General features: G+C 41.0%; 1 protein-coding gene across 2 annotated transcripts; it reads left to right on the top strand.

Annotated features, from left to right (window-relative positions):
• The first annotated feature begins 1,495 nt into the window (after window positions 1-1,495).
• On the top strand, window positions 1,496-10,638 carry pcdh18a (protocadherin 18a). 2 transcript variants are annotated; one of them, XM_087803828.1, is made up of 4 exons: window positions 1,496-4,417; window positions 4,928-5,016; window positions 5,745-5,917; window positions 9,025-10,638. In XM_087803828.1, the coding sequence occupies exons 1-4, from the start codon at window positions 1,946-1,948 to the stop codon at window positions 9,828-9,830; spliced, it is 3,540 nt and encodes a 1,179-aa protein (XP_087659954.1). In that variant the 5' UTR covers window positions 1,496-1,945; the 3' UTR covers window positions 9,831-10,638. The 2 variants fall into 2 exon arrangements, with proteins under 2 accessions (XP_087659954.1, XP_087659961.1); XM_087803835.1 differs by having other exon boundaries at window positions 4,961-5,016.
• Window positions 10,639-19,301: the final 8,663 nt, after the last annotated feature.

Raw genomic sequence — 19,301 nt, forward strand, 5'->3', positions numbered from 1 at the left:
CACAGTTTTTTGGTGGAATAAATATAATAAATAGCCAAAATATTTCCAAATACCTTTAAAAGCAGCTGGGCGTGACTGTATCCTCTCGTCCTCAGTCAGTCCTCAGGATTTTGCAGGACTCTATTGTTTCTTTAGCTGCATAGGATACCAACTAAACAACAAACAATTAGTATTTGCATGTTAAATTTAAAAAAAAAGTCGATTCATATCGATACACAGTGTGTCCAAAATAAGTTGTACGATCAGTTTACCTTCTTGGCAGGGGTAATTCGAGGTCGAGCTCTGAAGTTAACTTCTGTTTAAAGTCAAAGTAAGGTCATATATCATAGTCTTATTCTTAAAAAATGATAATATTTTACAGTGTTTGATGACTAATTGTAAAAACAAAAATCAAACCAATAAATGTCTGGAAGCCAATATCCTTTTAATGCAATCACTTTTAAGGACATACAGTGCTACCAGGTTGATAACTAACACACACACTGACACAATGAAAAAGTAATTCATATTGTCACCATCAACGTTTTAAGCATAAAGATTCAACACAAGAGTGGCCACACTCTTGTGTTGAATCTCTCTACTCAGAGAGCAGAAGGGCAAAAGCTTGCTTGATCTTGATTTTCAGAACACACTTACAAGTCAAGTGAATTCAACGTAACCACAAAAGTTGATGAGTTGTGTGTCTTCATCAGCAGCACAGGTGTGATAATAAGGATACTCCATGTGTAACCAATCACACTCAATCTATAATATTTTCCAAAAATCCTCTTTTTTTTTCACTTTAATATATATCAGCATCTATTAATATTTTACTACTCAGAGTTGTGTTACCTCACCTCCGAAATGTATGAATTGTGTGTTGACAGATGAGTCACACAGAACCAACACACAATGTGATGATAGATAATAAAATGTCAATATAGACAAGAGGTCCAATCTTCACACCCTCCATATAAAGAGCACAAACAATATTAATATATATTATATTGATTAAACTTTAATAAAAAAAGTTAAACAAACCTAAACGACACGACTTAATCTCCCTGTGTGTGCTTTTGTTTTGCATTGATACACCAGAAAATAAATAAAATAAAGATTGTATTCTCCCCCTTATACTCTTCTAAACAAACAATGGCGTTGCAACACGAAGTCAGGGGGAGGACAGTGTTATTTATTGTATCTCAAATGCACTCTTGTGCTGGAAAGATACAAAACTAAATGATTTAGACGTCAATATACTGTGTGTGTGTTGTTGAGTGGATTCATGTGATGGAGGGAAACAGACCTGGAGCGAGGAGAACATAAACCCTTCCCGTGGCTTTATAGGAATAGAAGACTACAGGATGGATTGATGTTTTTTTTTCCCCCCTGAGTTTATTCTATCCCTTTTGTCCATTACACCGGTCATACCACAAAGTAAGAAAACTCTCTCCCCCCCTTTTCTCTCTCTCTCTCCCCCTCTTATTTGGGCGGAGTTTGGCTCCTTTTCCCCCGCCAGTGCCTCCTTATTTTAACTCTGGAGTAGAGTTTGAGGAGTTACCAGACGCCTTTTGTCTTTGCTTGGATAAGGAGCCGGGAAAGAAGGATTGAGAGCAAGTTGGATTGGAGGCTTCTTCTTTTTTTTTTTAGCTTAAGGAGGATAATTTGGCAAATCGAGAGAGAAAGAGAGAGAGAGAGAAGGAGAGAGGAGGAGAGAGCAGACGAAACAAGGAAGAGAAGGAGAGGAAAAACGCAGACTTCTGTGCACTGGGGTGCGCGCAACATCTCTGACAGAATATCTGAAAGGAAAAGAGACATTTGGATGTTTTTTTTCTATTTGTCATGGATGTCTGCGACTTGTGGGAAGGTTGTGGTTCTCCAGCGTAAAGTAATGCAGGACCAGCATCCAGACGCGTAAACTTTGCGCACCGATTTTATTATTTTTTAATTTTTTTTAGAACCAAAAATGAGACAAGCAAGTGCGTCCTCGCTTTTTAAAGTTGCTCTGCTGCTGTCGTGTCTTTGCCTGGCAGCCAGAGCCGCCGGCAAGACCCTGAAATACCAGATCTACGAGGAGCAGAAGGTGGGCACGGTGGTCGCCCGCTTGAGGGACGACGTCGCGGATGTTCTGGCCAAACTTCCCGGCGCGGTGTCGCTCCGGTTCCGGGCGATGCAGCGAGGCGGCTCCTCGTTCCTGGCGGTGCGCGAGCAGGACGGCGAGATCAGCATCAGGACCAAAATCGACCGCGAGAAACTCTGCGAGAAGAACCTCAACTGCTCCATCCAGTTCGACGTGCTCACCCTCCCCACGGAGCACCTGCAGCTCTTCCACGTCGAGGTGGAAGTTCTGGACATCAACGACAACGCGCCGCAGTTCGCCAGAGCCGTGGTCCCCATCGAGATCTCCGAGAGCGCGTCCGTCGGTGCGCGCATCCCTCTGGACAGCGCCACGGACCCGGACGTCGGGGAGAACTCCCTCTACACCTACGCGCTCCAGCAGAACGGCTTCTTTCGGATCGACGTCCAGTCCAGGACCGACGGGGCCAAGTACGCGGAGCTGGTGGTCCTCCGGGAGCTGGACCGAGAAGTGCGCTCCAGTTATGAACTCCAGTACACCGCGTCCGACCTGGGCGTCCCCCCGAGGACGGGCTCCACGCTCCTCAAAATAAGTGTCGCGGATTCCAACGATAACAGCCCCGTGTTCGACAAGTCCTCTTATGTCATTAACCTCCCGGAAAATTCCCCCGTCGGGACCCTGATCGTGGACCTGAACGCCACGGACGCCGACGATGGCACCAACGCCAAAATAGTGTATTCGTTCAGCAGTCACGTGTCTCCCAAGATAATGGAGACGTTTCGGATCAACCCGGACAGCGGGCACCTGACCCTCATCAAGCGGGTGGACTACGAGGCCGTCACCTCGTATGACATCGACGTCCAGGCGCAGGACATGGGTCCCAATTCCATGCCGGCCCACTGCAAGATCCTGGTGAAGGTGATCGACGTGAATGACAACAAGCCCGACATCAGCATCAGCCTGATGACCCTGCAGGGCAACGGGGACGCGGCTTATCTCTCTGAGGCTTCTCCCCTGGACACCTTCGTGGCCCTGGTCAGTGTGGAAGACTTGGACTCCGGTCTGAACGGCGAGGTCGAGTGCAAACTTCACAGCCAGGGTATGTTCAAACTCCAGAAAACCTACGAGAACAACTATATGATTTTGACCAACGTGTCCCTGGACCGAGAGAAGAGGTCAGAGTTCAGCCTCACCGTGATCGCCGAGGACAAAGGCACCCCAAGTTTGTCGACGGTCAAACATTTCACAGTGCACGTCACCGACGAAAACGACAACCCTCCACATTTTGAGAAAGGTGAATATGACATTTTTAAGTCGGAGAACAACGCCCCCGGGGCGTATTTGACGTCTGTATTGGCTACTGACCAGGACCTGGATACTAACGGACAGGTGAGCTACTCCATCTTGGAAAACTCTATTCACGGAAGCTCCATCTCCACCTACATCACCATTGACCCGTCCAACGGCGCCATCTATGCCCTGCGCACATTCGACAGAGAAGATGTCAATCAAATCACCTTTGTGGTACAAGCCAAAGACGCCGGGAAACCGCCGCTGCTGAGCAACGCTACCATTGTGCTGAACATCCTGGACGAGAACGACAATCCTCCCATAATCGTGGTCCCTCAGCTGTGGAACTTCAGCGCTGACGTTCCAACTTCCAAGTACACAGAAGCCGGGCACTTGGTGACTGTCGTGCGGGCGACCGACCGCGACACGGGGGTCAACTCGGAGCTCATCTGCTCCATCGTGAGTGGCAACGAGGAGGGATTTTTCGTGATCGATCCGAGAACGTGTGAAATCCACGCCAACGCCAGTTTGAAGAACTTTCCACACGAGCATGCAGAGTTGCTGGTGGTGGTCAGAGATCAAGGAAGCGAGAGTCTGAGTGCCAAAGCAGCTCTGAGAATCACCCTGTACGAGAACATGGAGAGCCACGTGTCCGTGATGAACCAGGGTCAGTCCTCTCTGGACATTTCCCTCTACGTCATCATCGCCCTCGGGGTCATCTGCACGCTCCTCCTGATCATCATGGTGTTGTTTGCTCTATACTGCAATCAAGAGAAGAAGGAAACCAGAAACTACAACTGCAGGGTGGCCGAGACCACTCACCAGCACCACCCCAAAAAACCTGCCCGGCAAATCCACAAGGGTGACATCACCCTCGTCCCCACGGTGAACGGCACCCTGCCAATCAGGGCCCATCACCGATCGCCGTCGTCCACGCCGCCCATGGAGCGGGCCCAGCTCGGGCAGAATCACAACAGCCGCCAGTCGCTCAACAGCCTGGTGACCATCTCCTCCAATCACATTCCCGAGAGCTTCGCCCTGGAGTTGGCCCACGCAACTCCACCGGTGGAGGTGAGACTGCACACACACACACACACACACACACACACACAAACACACCCTGTTTCTCATCACATCTCATCCTGCAGATTCATTATTCTTCTTCTGTCTCACGTTTTTCTCCTTCTATCTGTGACACCAAATCCCATCATGCGGGAGATATTTAAACAACACTGCCCCCTAAAGTAACCCAGAATTGTTGATGATTATTATAGACTGCGTGTGTTTCTACTTTGTTTCCCACCAGTCACATCCATCACCAGTCTATCATTTGTCTCCATTTTGATTACCCCACACACCCCCACACCCCCACGTCCCCTTCCAAACATTCCCACCTTGCCGTTTGTCTGCCATCATCCATTTTGTCTCATCTTTTGTTGATCAGTTTCTCCATCATTCATTTTGTGTTTACTCATCCATTATTTTTGTCTCCTGTTTCGTCCCACCCCTCCTCTTCCCATCCATTCTCCTCCCTTCCCTTTTTTTTTATTTTATTTTATTTGCTATTTTTTCTTGATATAGCAAGTCTCACAGCTTCTGTCCATGCTCCATCAGGGCCAGTACCAGCCCAGACCCAGTTTCCGTGGCAACAAATACTCTCGAAGCTACAGGTAATTCATCCCCTCTCTCGTCCTCAAGCCCCCCTGCACTGTCCCCCCGATTCCCCCCCCCTGGAGAGATCGACTTTTTTTTTTTTATACTCAGTTCGTTTTCGTCGTTCACTTGTTTTTTCATTGTATTACGTGTGTCAACAACATGTGGTGAAGTTCTTTTTAAATGTTAATGTACATTCTCATACTGTCACGTCAATGAGTTACAGTGTAAGAAACAGCCTCGCTCATTATCCGTCACGGCTATTTTATCATTCATATCTTAGAGAATACCCCTAGATGGGGGTGCAGAGGTGGATTTGTTGATGCCCGTTGTGGCTGCCGGGATAGATTTATTCATGAACGCTGCCTCCTCGTTTGATTTATGCAGCCAAGGCCTGTCAAGAGATGTGACAGATTCTTGAAGTTTTCTGAAGTTTAACAATCGCACATGGTTTAAGCAGATCGCATGATTTTTCAAACATTTATAACGGATTAAAGACGACCTAATCTGTTCTGATATAATACTGTATTATTAAACACATATCGTCTACTTTTGAAGGTTCTTTTCCAAAGTAATGAGCCAAGCATGACCTACTTTCTTTGGCCAGTGATGTGAAACCATTTAACAGCAATAATAACCTTTGATTAAAAATGCCAGATTTTTCACTGTTTGTTTTCCTTAACCGCCTTCTTTTTCCCCTGTCAGTCAAACAAATCTCTTATTAAAATGTGTGTTTTCTCTCTAGATATGCATTACAAGACATGGACAAGTTCAGCCTCAAGGACAGTGGTCGTGGGGACAGCGAGGCGGGGGACAGTGATTGTGACATGGGAAGGGAATCCCCGGTGGACAGGATGCTGCTCGGGGAGGGTATTTCTGATCTGATTCACCTTGAGATGCACCATCGACTTCACCCAGGTGAGCAGAAAGTTAAAAAAAAAATTCTATAATGAATTGAATCCCCTTAAACGATAATAATACTACTGAGGTTGAGAGAATTTGCCGATTTATTTCTGGCTAACATTCCACTCTTATCTACATAAATTATTCACTCCCTTTTATACACACATTTTAGAGCTGTTTTTACCAAAGGAAATAAACTAAAAAGGGATTAAATCCATCCTAGACTTTGTAGAATTGTGATGTATTCATGAAGCCTCATGAAGCAGTTATCCTATTTCCCAGTTGGTGGCAATCTCAAGCTCTTGAATGCATTGTTTTAAACTATTCTACTGAAGCTAGAAAAGGACTGATTTAAGAAGCGAATGTCAGTAGGTTGCGCCCTCAGGTTAATAGAATCTTCGGAGCTTTAATCCGAATAGCTGTTCAAAGGAAGAGATAACCCAGCAGAGAGTGCCATCTAGTGGGCAGTGTAAATTTAAATACTGCTAAATGAAGCTTCACAAGGCTGTCTCTAATGATGGGTGAAAAATGACCTTAAACCAAAAAACAAGGAAAATATAACTAGTGATGGTGTGATGAAGCTTCATGAATCATTTCTAGAGTCCACTAGATGGCAGTCATTGCACTTTTTCCCTTTGTTTTGAACAACTGTTCTAATGAAATATAATTTTCCAACTGACCTCTAAACAACATGACACTGTTTGATGAAGCTTCAAAAACCCATCACTAATAATAACTCCTGTATCGGAAAACCAGTGATGGGTTGATGAAGCTTCACGAAGCATTGTTATATTTTTAAAGCTTGACAGGTATCGCCCTCTTTTTAAAAGGATCTGAAGTTTCAGTAGCTGTTGAAAGAAATAGATGAGTTGCATCAGTTGGCTCGGAAAATAGGGATAATGCTTCATGAAGCTTCACGAGGGGTCTCTATTGATGGGGGAACAAAATTGTCAAAAATGATATATTAATTAAAAGAAACTAAAATTTAAAAAACTTGTTTTGTTTAGTCCCTGACAACTAGTGATGGGTTGATGAAGCTTCATGAAGCAGTGTCCTCATTTCCGTGGCCCATTAGATGGCGCTCTCTGCTCTGTTAAAGGTGCCTACCTTCTGGGTTTTTTAAAAATAAGACACTGCTTCATGAAGCTTCATCAGCGCATCACTACTGACAACGGCATTTGTTCATTCACTGATTTAACGTGACACCGTATCTCGTGCAAAACACACATATAACAACTATAGAAACTGAACTAGTGATGGGTTGATGAAGCTTCATGACGCAGTTGGCGCTCCTCAAATAGCTGTGGAAGGAAAAAGTATTAGTGCCATCTAGTGGGCTGCTGAAGGTATAAACAACGTCCAGTTGAATACTAAAAATCGACTTTTAAGTTTTGATTTAATTTTTTTGTAAACTTTTAACATATACACACAGATACATTCCCTTCATTTCTGGGTTGTTTTATTATTTTTATCACAGCCGGTCGACACAAAAACGATGTGAAGCTTGTTCACTTAAACAGCAGGAAAGGTCTGCCTCACTACAATAAACCCTCTTTTCCCCGACAAATCAAAGCTCCACGGTCATGTCATGCGAGCCCCTCCACCCATTATACCTCCATCCACCTGCCAATACAGCGACTTCATTCAGCATGTTAGCGGCACAATCCCTGGCGTACGCCGCCGTCTCTTCGACAAAAGAGTTATTTCCATGCTTGTTATCACACACAGCGGTGTACAGTGTCTCCTGTCTTTGCGGTTGTGCATGCTTCTTTTTTTTTTGCCCCAAAGATAGAGTTGTGTCTGTAAAATCCTCCCTCGAGCAGAAATGAGTCGCCTGTCACTCATCAGTATGCATCTCGAGGTTGTTTCTTCTTTTTTTTTTTTTTTTCTCCCCTCTCCCTCTTCCCTCGCTCCTTTTTTTCCCTCCCTTGCTTTCCCCCTGGTGAGTGACAGTGTGTGCTTTCATGTCTGAACTGAGGAGAATTCATAGTAATTGCTTTGTGAATGATGTTATTCTGTCTCTCTCTCTATCTCCCTCTTAAACTGACTGTCCCTTTCGTTCTCCCCTTAATGGACTGAATCATCCTGGTGTTCTTTTGTTTAGTGTGCTTTACCCCAAACATTGCTTTCGAACGCACCCCTTTCTATATTGACAATATGCAGGAGATAAACACATAAATATAGTTGAAGATACAAATAACTGAAAATGGCAAAAACAAAGACATGACAAACAAAGTCGTCATTTAAAGCATTGTCACACAATTGTATTAATCATTATTTAAAGTTACATTTTAAGTTACATTAAAATAAAGGGGGACCTCGTCGGTCATAACTATTTTAGGAGGATATATAATATAAATATAAATAGAATGTTTTAACTCAATTAACCACAAGAAATGCGGGTACAAATGGTACCCAACCATACAGACCAGTAGGTGGCGCCATTTGAAAATGATGCGATGTTTCACTAGAAAAGTTGTTCAAATCAAAGGGAAATGGTGCAGAGACCGCCATCTAGTGGACTGTGAAAATAATAACACTGCTTCATGAAGCGTCATCAGACCATCACTTATGTTTTTTACCCTGATTTTTGTTTCATTAAGACTTAATCTATGTACAACTCCCTTCGATTTCAGCCTTTTCTGCTTTAGAATTATAAAGTGTACACCTAAAAAGTCGACGAATGTTTACGTATCAGATGTAAGCGTTGTTGTATTACATGGTCTTCTTTACTATCTCTTTTAACCTTTAAAAAACAGATTGTGAATTTATGAAACTGTATCTCATGCAGACCTTGCTTAGAACTAAAAAAAAAAGGGATAAACAAAAAAGCAAGTTTTTTTTACCCTTTTTGTTTCATTAGGCTGAAATCAAAGTTTTACATTGATGAAGTTTCTAAGCATATGAGCATCTTAAAAATGAGTTTTTTTTATGCTTTAATTACCTTAGAGTTTACACCTTAAAAAAATAGCTGCTTATAAATGCTTGGAAAATCGTTTTGTTACTAAAAAATTGCTTCGAAATTCATTTTTTGTGTGGAATTGTTCATATATATTCCCTTGTAAGTAGTGAAGGCCTCTTCCATAAGTTTGTTTTTGACTCCTTCATCTTCTCTCCCGCAGCCATGAGACTGTGCACGGACGAATGTCGTCTCCTCGGACACTCCGACCAGTGCTGGATGCCTCCGCTCTCCTCGCCCGCCTCGTCCTCGGACTACCGCAACAACATGTACATCCCGGGGGAGGAATCCGCCCAGCAGCAACCCCCCATCGAAGACGACCAGTCGTCGGTGGACTCGGACCGGCAGAAGAGCTTCTCCACTTTTGGCAAGGAATCCGCCGGCGAGGAGGGAGGAAGCGTTTTGGTCGGGGGAGGCGGGGACTCGGTCGGAGGAGGAGGGGCTGGCTCCCTCCTCAACGAGATGAACAGTGTTTTCCAGAGACTTCTGCCCCCGAATATGGATTCGTACGCCGAGTGCAACGAGACCACCCCGCCCTCGTGCCCGTCCACCGGCGAGAGGGGCCGTGCCAACGCCTCTGGTAACCATAGCAACAATGCCCATCCTCAGGACAATCGTAGAGGGCTATTACCTGGTGGGAAAGGTCCCGTGTACCCGCCGGGTGTGGCTGCGTGGGCCGCCAACACCCACTACCTGAACCCTGGGAGCAGCGCCGTCGGAAACACCCACACGGCCCCGTCCAATACCACTTCGACAGCCACCAGCACGTCCACCACCAACGGGCAGCCGCCGCACCTCAAGTGGCTGCCGGCGATGGAGGAAATCCCAGAAAACTACGAGGAGGACGAGTTCGACGGGGTGTTTCACCCGAACGGGAAACGCGGCGACATTCGACACGAGGCCAACCTGGACGCTAGTGAGCTTGCCCAGGAGATAAACATACTACTGCAGGACGTCAGGCAGAATTAGACTGGGGGGAAAAAAAAAGAAGAAAAGAAAATGCTTCTCTACTGTCTGATGGGCCAACGTTTGCTCTCTGTGCCAACATGTAAACTTACTGTTTTCCTGTTCGTGCTCGTCTTGTTTTTTTTAAATCTTCATATCGCTCAGTGCCGAAAGACTGGACACAGGGATGCCGCACTCGGTAATGAGGATGCTTAAGCTCTTAAGCGAGTGCTGATGGAGAAGAATGCCCCCCCAAAATCGTTACGGCACTCTGTTGTTGTGTTAATGAGTCTTTTAAACCTGCCTGAACAAACTGCGACCTGCGACGTCCACAGCAGACTCCAGGGGGAGAAGCACGACCGCTCGGATTGAATTTGAAAAACAAAACAAACAAAAAAAAGTGTACAATATTGTGGAGTCTCTGTGAACAAAGAAAAAAAAATTGACTTGAATATTGTGCAACGTCTCCTGTTTTTTTTTTTGTCAACATGGAATGTAACTGTACAACTTGAGCTTTGTATTTTAAAAATACACTTTTTTCACTTCTCTATATTTATATGTGAACATGTATGTTTGTACAGAAAAAAAAAATAATCTAAAGAAATGTCTATTTTTTTAAATCGTCATTGCTTGTCTTGCTATTCTCGTGTCCATTTTACCCCCCCTGACCCATTTTAATTTTATATTGAAATATGTATGTATTTAATTTTTTTGGAACTGTGATTAACTGAAATCAATCACATTCCATGTTGGAAAAAAAACAAGAAAACAGTTTTGTATGGTGCTTATGTGACCAGTGGGTGAGAAATAAAGTGAAGGCATTCATAAAAAAAAAGAAGATGTATCGCTTTTTAATGACGTCATTTGTTATCTTCATCCATTATATTATCCTGAACTGCAATCGCTGCTTTTGATTTTAAACAAATTGTTAGCACCGTCTAACGTCCAGAACGTGAACTGCAATCTGGGTACTGTTATTATCGCCTTTAAATTACTTTCCTCTGCCATAGCAAAAAAAAAATAACCAAAAAAAACAGAAAAAAAAAAAGTGTGTTTCTGACGTGAGAAAAAGCAGCTGGAGTCACCGATGCTGACAAAACGGTTCCTGAACCGCCATGCTGGACCTATTTGTTTCAGCAGTGGACAGGAATGCTTGCACAAACTGAAGGAGGGAAAAAAAAAACAGCACAGTGTGAGTTCCAAGATCTTTATGGCGGGAGTTCATTTTTTATTTGGATCTCCTGATTTAGAAACAGCTGTTGCTGTCCACATTTATCACTGAACTTCACTTATTTTAATAGAAAATATATTGTTTTTACCCCTAAATTCCACTTTCCATAGAAATGTTAATAATACAATAATTTTGTGAAGTTGATGTCTTAGGGGTTATTTAATGTTTTAATTGTTTTCTGTTTAAAATAAGGTCCAATGTCACCCTTTTCCTTAAATATGTGTCGGGGAAAAAAAAAGGAAATCATTAATCAGCTAGGCAGAAGATTTTGTGTTACCTGTTCCGCGGGTAAATATCGTATAATATACAATTTGTTTGAAATAAAAACATTTTGAAAGTTAATAAACTAAAATACAAAATGCTGTACAATATATTGTGCGAGTATATGGCCGTACTTTTTGCTACAAATAAATTAAACTACATTTAAAGCAGCGGTAAGTAAGATTGACATTTGTTTTATCCATTTTTTTTAACTCAGTTAACACCTAGTGTCAGAATAGTGTAACTACAATGTCATGGATTCTCTGTTGCTATGAGGAAAAAAAGTCTCATTGCCATATGAAATCAACGACCCACTGCTGTTCGAAAATGGTTTAGAAAATTTTATATACTGTTGCTCTAACCCTTGTGTTATCTCAGAGTCAAAGTGACTCGGTGGTCCGAAAAGAAACAAATGTGTTTGTGGTATCCCTTGTGTTGTCTCTGGGTCAATGTGAAGGACCTCCACCACTGGATATGTATTTCTGGCAGCCAGGGAGGTCGTTTTTTTCAGCTGTTCAATTTTTAAATAAATGTTAAAAGGTTAAAGCAACAGTAAGTAAAAAGAAAAAGGGCTTCCCCTAGTGTCGGAACAGTGTAACTACGATATCATGGATTTTCTGTTGGGACATGGGAGGAATATTTTCTAAAAGTCTCAACCATATAAAATCATAGACCCACCAAAATGAACACAACAATTAGAGAATATGTTATGTGTCTAATCCAAGATTATATAACATATACAATAAATACAGTAAAGTATGAGCCCGTTTAAAAAAAAGGTAAGAATGAACTGAAATTTAAAAAGTAAAATGAAGTTCTTGTTAATGATGTATTTTTTTATTTTTATTTTAAATCATTGCCCCCTTACAAGCAAATGTTGTAAAAGCAGAGTATTCATGCAAGAATTAACTCACATACAACTATAATGAGTCCATATGTCTTCGTCATTAAAAATGCTAAGCCTCAATACAAATTTACTGAGCTGTGAACGACTGTGTAGGAGTCAGAAAAGAGAAGTTGATCGTTCGGCTTTGCATTAAAAAGAAATACAGTATATATTAAGGACAAACTTATATTTCCTTATTTTTACACCTGTTGCTTTAAATGCAAAGCGGAATATTGTGGAAATAATACAGTTAATAAACATTAAAATTGCTTTCAATTTTTCCGTGCTAACTCTTAAAATGAGTCTCACAACACATGATAAATGGCCCGGACTGTCCTGTGTGTGAGGTAATGAGGTGTGTAATAGGAAAAAAAACAATGGGTGAAAGATTCACTGGTGCTCATTAGTTCTCTCTGATATAATTCATTTGAAAAAAAAACGCAACAATGGCGTAGATGATGTAGAAATATGACCTTTTGAGCTCAGCATTGTCCACACCTGCCATGACTCACACCCTCCTATCTTCCTTCACGTCCTCATTTCTCCACACTTCGAGCTGAAAAACAACCATTCTCTGATCCCATTGTATTAATAAGGAAACTGTCTGCTAGAATAAAACTCACTCTGCCACCATATTTTGTTCGGTCGCATCCTTTTCTAGCTGCTTCTTATGTCTGCTTGGGGCATTATGAGGATTAACATCAATAATTATTATTGTTATTTTTCCCATTATCATGTTTTACAAGGAGTTAACACAACTAATAATGCATGCAACGACTGATTAAGCTTCATGAAACAGTGTCATGTTGTTTAGAGGTCAGTAGGTGGCGCCATCACTTTAAAAATGATGTGATGTTTCATTAGAACAGTTGTTCAAAACAAAGGAAAGTAGATAATTGGATGGATGGACGGCATTTGTTTAGATGTTTTTTTACAAGGAGTCTTAAAGTAGTTGTTGGATGGTGGGTTGTTTACGATCCGGTGAAATCATTGTTTAACTTTGATAAATATTATTGAGCATTCACACTGTATTTCAGACCCATATTGTACTATTATGCGTCCAAATTTCATTACCTAAACTACAAGTTCACTGCTGTCAAATTCAAATTTAAGAAATTATATTATACATACAATTTGGCGAGAGTCACAAACACACGATACTGCATTGATTTCTACACTTACTGTATGTACTGTGATATTGTATCAGTGGAAACTCAGCAAGGTAATGAGATCAATTTCCCTTCAGCATTAAAAGCAACTTTTCTTTAATTTAGGGTCATCAAACCACGACTTCGTTCTCATCATTCAAATCAGGTCAAAAATGCTGCATATAGCATATCGATTCTACTAATTGATGAATGAAACTATTATACTATACGTTTTATATATTCACTTACATATTTTTGAGAGGAAATAAATTCTGACAAAATAACAAACCGACCTAAAAATAAATATGAAAAAACACTTTTGACACTAGAACTCATGTCTCCATTTTACCAATGCCAATAAAAGGCTAAAGACAAATTATCAAGACGTATAGAGTTGCCACAAAAGGTTCTCAATTTTAAAAATGAAGACATCAAAATGAGCAGTTAGTGAAAGGAGAGGACGAGAGTTGTGTACATGGACCCAGTAGACTGGTTGTGCAATAACTTTTAATGCAAAAATGACATGGATGAGGTGGCATTAAACATAATTGTTTATGTTGTATTACAATTATTTCGTCATGATGTTAAGTCCATTGTGTTTGTTAATATATATGTAAAATATGTCATTTTTTGTACAGTAAGTAAAAATGAAATAATAATAATATGATAATAACACAAATGAAGCAAGGAGAAAAGGAAACAGTGTAGTTCAAAAAAGAAGTATACATTTTTTGTTTTTGTTTCCTACCCTTTATAGTTTTATAGAGGTTTGTTGCAAATTGACGCATTTTTACACAGTTTTCCATAGATATACACACAGTAATATATAAGGAATCGAATCTATTCAAAACAAATGTATTCTCGTATTGTCCTTATTTGAAAATATAACACTATAGACTACAATATATTTACTACGTACGTAACTACACACCACAAACAAATACATAATACATTATTATCATTAACCCTAAACATACAGCATATACCATCTTCATATTTAACTGCAATATAACTATAATTCTGGCCGATAATAATGTCAAGGATATTTTTAAACGTGGGAGTGAATGTGGTTGAAATAAATAATCCAAAACATGTTTGAATCCGTCCAGCAGATGGCACTGTGGGACCTTTCATATGGGGGGTACTGATTTTTATTCACATTTTTTTTTCCTTTCCTTTTTATGATATTCCCAAATGCTCTCGAACACTGAACCTGCTTCATCACAGACGCTGCCGCTCAGATCAGGGGGTATTATCCGCATGTACGTAATGTGTAGAGGCGAGTGTGTTGTTGTGTTTTTCTACTGTGCCACCGTATGATTACCATCCATCATGCCATTTAGAGCTGGAGAGTAGCCAATAGGAAAAAAAAGGCTTTCTCTCGACACATGCGTGTGCGCACAACCGTGTGCACACATACAGTCTCTCATTAACTAGAAAAAGTGCAATCTCTCTCTCCCTCTCTGGCTTGTTTTTACTCTCAAATTTCCCACTACACGCATACCAACACATCGCTTCACACTACACTGCTGCTGTTATTTTACCCTCAGGGATCAGATGCCTTGTTTGAAATCTAGATCGCTTAATCATTGCAAACATACAGTTGCACTCACTCTCTCCGTGTGCAGCAGACGGAGTGGAAATCTGTTGGTCAGGGGTCAAGACTCGGAGTAACCTCGTGTCTTTAAACATGCAGTTCACAGTGAGTCATAGGGTTGAATTTGATGAAAATTGCTATAAACACTTCGGCAGTGTTTTACTGTAGCTCGGCGCAACAAAAAGCTAATTGTTATTATGAATGTTAAAACAAAAAAAAGGGTCGTGAGAAAATATTAAAATATACAATTTTTTCCACAATACTGTTGTGCAGTATCGTGACCATGTTTTAAAGCTATTAGCCTCTCTCAAATCTCGGCGAACAAGAGGTTACAAGGGCAAACTCCATTATGACGTGATAATGGCTTTACTCCTACAGCTTTTTTCAGGCCCTGCTTTGTTTATACAACAAGTCCCATGGAGGTGGGGACTTGCACAGCGACAAACCTCCATACTTGATCAGTCACAGCAGAGCCGGTGTGGTTATAGTAAACAAGATATTATCTCCAGAAAAGGGTTTTCAGTTTTTCAAATGTAAATATTTCAATGAAAAGAGTTACAAACAGACACATACTGATGAGTAAACTAAAGTCAATTGTCAATTTAACAGACACTTGAATCTACACATTACAAAAAGTACCGCCATATACCTTCACAATATATTGTACACAATGCCCTCAACATGCAAATATTTACAGTGTTTGTTCATTTCTGTGTTGCAATTCAACGTCCGGGCCACTAGGCGTCAGGAGACCTTCGCTGCTAAAGAAACAACGATATCCCAGAGATGACTGAGGATGAGAGGATACAGTCGACTCCAGCAACTGTTGTCTGGACATACTTTGGTTTTAAAACAAATAAAAGCATTTACGACTTTGTCAAGAGTCATCGTATGACATTCTCAGACAAAGCTACAAATATATGCTTGTTAATAATATATATATATATATATATATATATATATATATATATATATACATATATATATTATATCGACAAATTATTTCCAATACACACCACTACTAAATACTGTTGGTTACTGCCTCGCCCTAAAGAGCACAAAATACAAATATAAGCAAATGTTAAATGGTCCTGAGGCAAAAAGAAAACGTGTAAACATTGTAAAAGCGACGTAAGATGTTGGTTGATGGATTTCATGAAGCTTTTGTTGAATCACAAGTTTAAAACTGACATGAGGTTTCAATTAAATAGCTCTTAAATAGCAACATCCTAACATTGAGTGGGTTTTATGAGTCATTCGAAACTGCACAAGAATGAAAGAGGGCCTTTAAATGAAGGTCTTACTGAGGAGTAAAAAAAAAGAAAAAGAAGCCACCGTTCACATCATCAGCCAGTATAGCTCATGGCTAGAGCGCAAGGCTGCCGACCGGAAATCATGGGTTTCGATCAAGTTCTATATCGTCTATTTATTGGAATAACTAAAGCTTGAAAAAAAAAAGTGGCTAACTATCGTTTTTTTTAATGATTTTTTTACTCTTTATTCTCTCACAACTGACACCTTGAGAGTTTGTTCTGAAGAATGTACTATCTTTGTTTTTTTTACTATTATTTTTATACTTTAAAGAGAAATATTGCTATATTACTGATACAGACCATAGTTTTGCTGATAATATTGTTGTAAAAATGCCTAAGATAAGTGCAACGATATTCTCCAGGATGCCTGGTGTAGTGTCTTTTTTAAGAATTCAGAATATCCATTTAATTGAGTAAGAAACGAATAAAAAAGACCAGAATTTGATCACCCTAAGTGTAGGTATTACATATTTCCTGGATGGCTGGGTCCGCCATAGTGCTGGTCTGATGAAGCTTCATGAAGCAGTGTCATGTTGTTCAGAGATCAGTAGGTGGCACCATCAGTTTAAAAATGATGTGACATTTCATTAGAACGGTTGGTCAAAAGAAACTAAAATAGTGCAGAGACCGCCATCTAGTGGACTCTGACAATATTGACACTGATTCATGAAGCTGCATCAGACCATCACTACTAACAGGACAATGATGGTGTGGAAATGAAACATACTACAGATACTCAAAAGAGAAAGGTGGTGCGATTGTTATTTCCCAGACGACCCGTCTAACCCCCTAGGGACCGAAACTCCACTACGGGGCTACGTCACATCTCATCCAGCTGGTAATTCATCTCCGGTGTTGTACGGGCCTGCGTTGGTGTGTGACGGAACGAAGAACAGCTCGTCCTCGCTTTTGCGTTGCCGTTTTCTAACACTCTTTCAAGTCCTGTTACAATTGATATATAAATAATGGATTTGTGAGGAGAAGTGAGCAACCGGAAGGTCGTTTCATCACGGCTTCCTGAATGTTGCCCAATAGCCACACCAAACCACGTCATCCGGCCTCCATGCACGTGGGTGTTATTTGTGCTTAACCAGTGCACTTAGAAGATCCTGGTCCAGGAGCTCTGGAAAATGAAGATGTTTTGCCCACAAGTAGCTTTAGCATGTAGTGCAATATAAATAATTTGCAGCTCATTGTAATGTTATACAGTATATAAAGCACCATCCAGAGGCGTCCACTGGAGTCAACTGGACTGGAGTGAACTCTGAGGAAACTCAGTCCAGTTGCTTCACTTTGGAAGCCCCTGGTCAACCTTTACGTGGATAAATGAGAACCCACACTCATAGGTTTTTTTATGTGTGTAGTTGTATTCTGTGTGTTACTGGTCTTAGAGTCGTTTAATTCCACCCAGAAAAGAAAAAAAAAGAATTACTATAATTTATCTTGTGTTAATAATGCATGTCTGAGAGATGTTCTGATGTTCTACAACGTAACATAAGCCTCTTGACGCATCACTGCCCCGCTCTAGGGTCACTCAAAAAAAAAAAAAGCTTTTGGAAAGTAACTAAAATGAGTACAAGAAAAAGTCGAATTTATGTTGTTGATCATTAAAAACGGTTTTGAATACATAACTTAAAATAAATTGATAATTAAAACAGCCATGACTCTTGTCAATGTCAAAGGACAGGTTTATGAAGCTATAAATCAATAATCATCCACAATCGATGAATGCCATAGATCTAGAGGATGTAGACTAACATCCCACAACACATCACAACAATTCAATGTAGACTTGTTGAGAAATTATGAATTAAATCGTATATTATTTAAACTTCATATGTGTGTAAAGAATGCTGATGAGCTTTTCATTTTGGGTTTATATACTTGTAAAACTGACACTTAAGAAGTCAGTGCCTCAACCATGAACCTCACGTCACCCTTTTAAGTCCATGCAAGAATGTTTAAGGGACGACAAAATAATGTTTACATTTCTCTAAACGATGCATTTTCCCAAGTTAATTCGTTGATGGTATTTTACTTTGCATAGTAAAATATCCATCACCTCGCACTAGAAATAATAACTGTAATTCTGTGCTTCCTCAACTAGCATCAGAAATAATAATGTAAAAAAAAAGAAGAGATGTTTAATTAAAGCAGGTGTCATCCTCAAACGGTGTGTCTTCGAGTGTGTGTTTGGGAGCCATCACAGGTTCAGGTGCTGTTGGGATGTCGGGGGGAATAAGGTGTCAGCGGCGGTCTCGATCGGGGCTCCACTCATCGCCTAATTAGGGAGAGTTTCCATGTGACACACAGCAGTCAATTTCCTCTTACTTTTCACCGCGTCTTCCCTCTTTGTCGTTCGTAAGTGTCTGTCTTTGCCACTAACCTGTCCGTCTCGACCAGCGCGGCGTGCAGTTTTCTCTACCCTCAGTTCCCCCCCCCCGACATCCATTACCCACTCAGCGTCTGTTGGGTGGGCTCTCACACCTCAGCAATCCGACCTCGCCGCTGCTCCGCGACTCTTTCGATCAACGATGTTTCTTCTCTTCATCGCAGAATCAATGAGGAATAATGAAGCCTATATTGACGCACGGCGTTGCTGTGTCGTCAGTGCCTGATCTATGAGCTGGTTTGGAAACGTACATTCTGAATGTATTTGTATTATGAAATACGAAACATACTACAGATACTCAAAAGAGAAAGGTGGTGCGATTGTTATTTCCCAGACGACCCGTCTAACCCCCTAGGGACCGAAACTCCACTACGGGGCTACGTCACATCTCATCCAGCTGGTAATTCATGTGAGCTGGTTTGGAAACGTACATTCTGAATGTATTTGTATTATGAAATACATTGTTACATAGATGGCGTGACACTTAAGTATTAAGCAATCCGTTTTCTTTTGTTTAACCATCAATGTTGTGGCCGTTGTGTCGACATTTGTAAGATTTTCTTCTTTGTTTCAGTGTAAGTAAGTAAGTAAGTAAGTCATTTTTATTTATATAGCGCTTTTCCAGACCAGGGTCACAAAGCGCTTAAACAATCAAAACAATATTCAA

This window comes from Callionymus lyra, chromosome 1 (genome assembly GCF_982586985.1).
Source record: "Callionymus lyra chromosome 1, fCalLyr1.hap1.1, whole genome shotgun sequence".
Taxonomy (NCBI): Eukaryota; Metazoa; Chordata; class Actinopteri; order Syngnathiformes; family Callionymidae; genus Callionymus; species Callionymus lyra.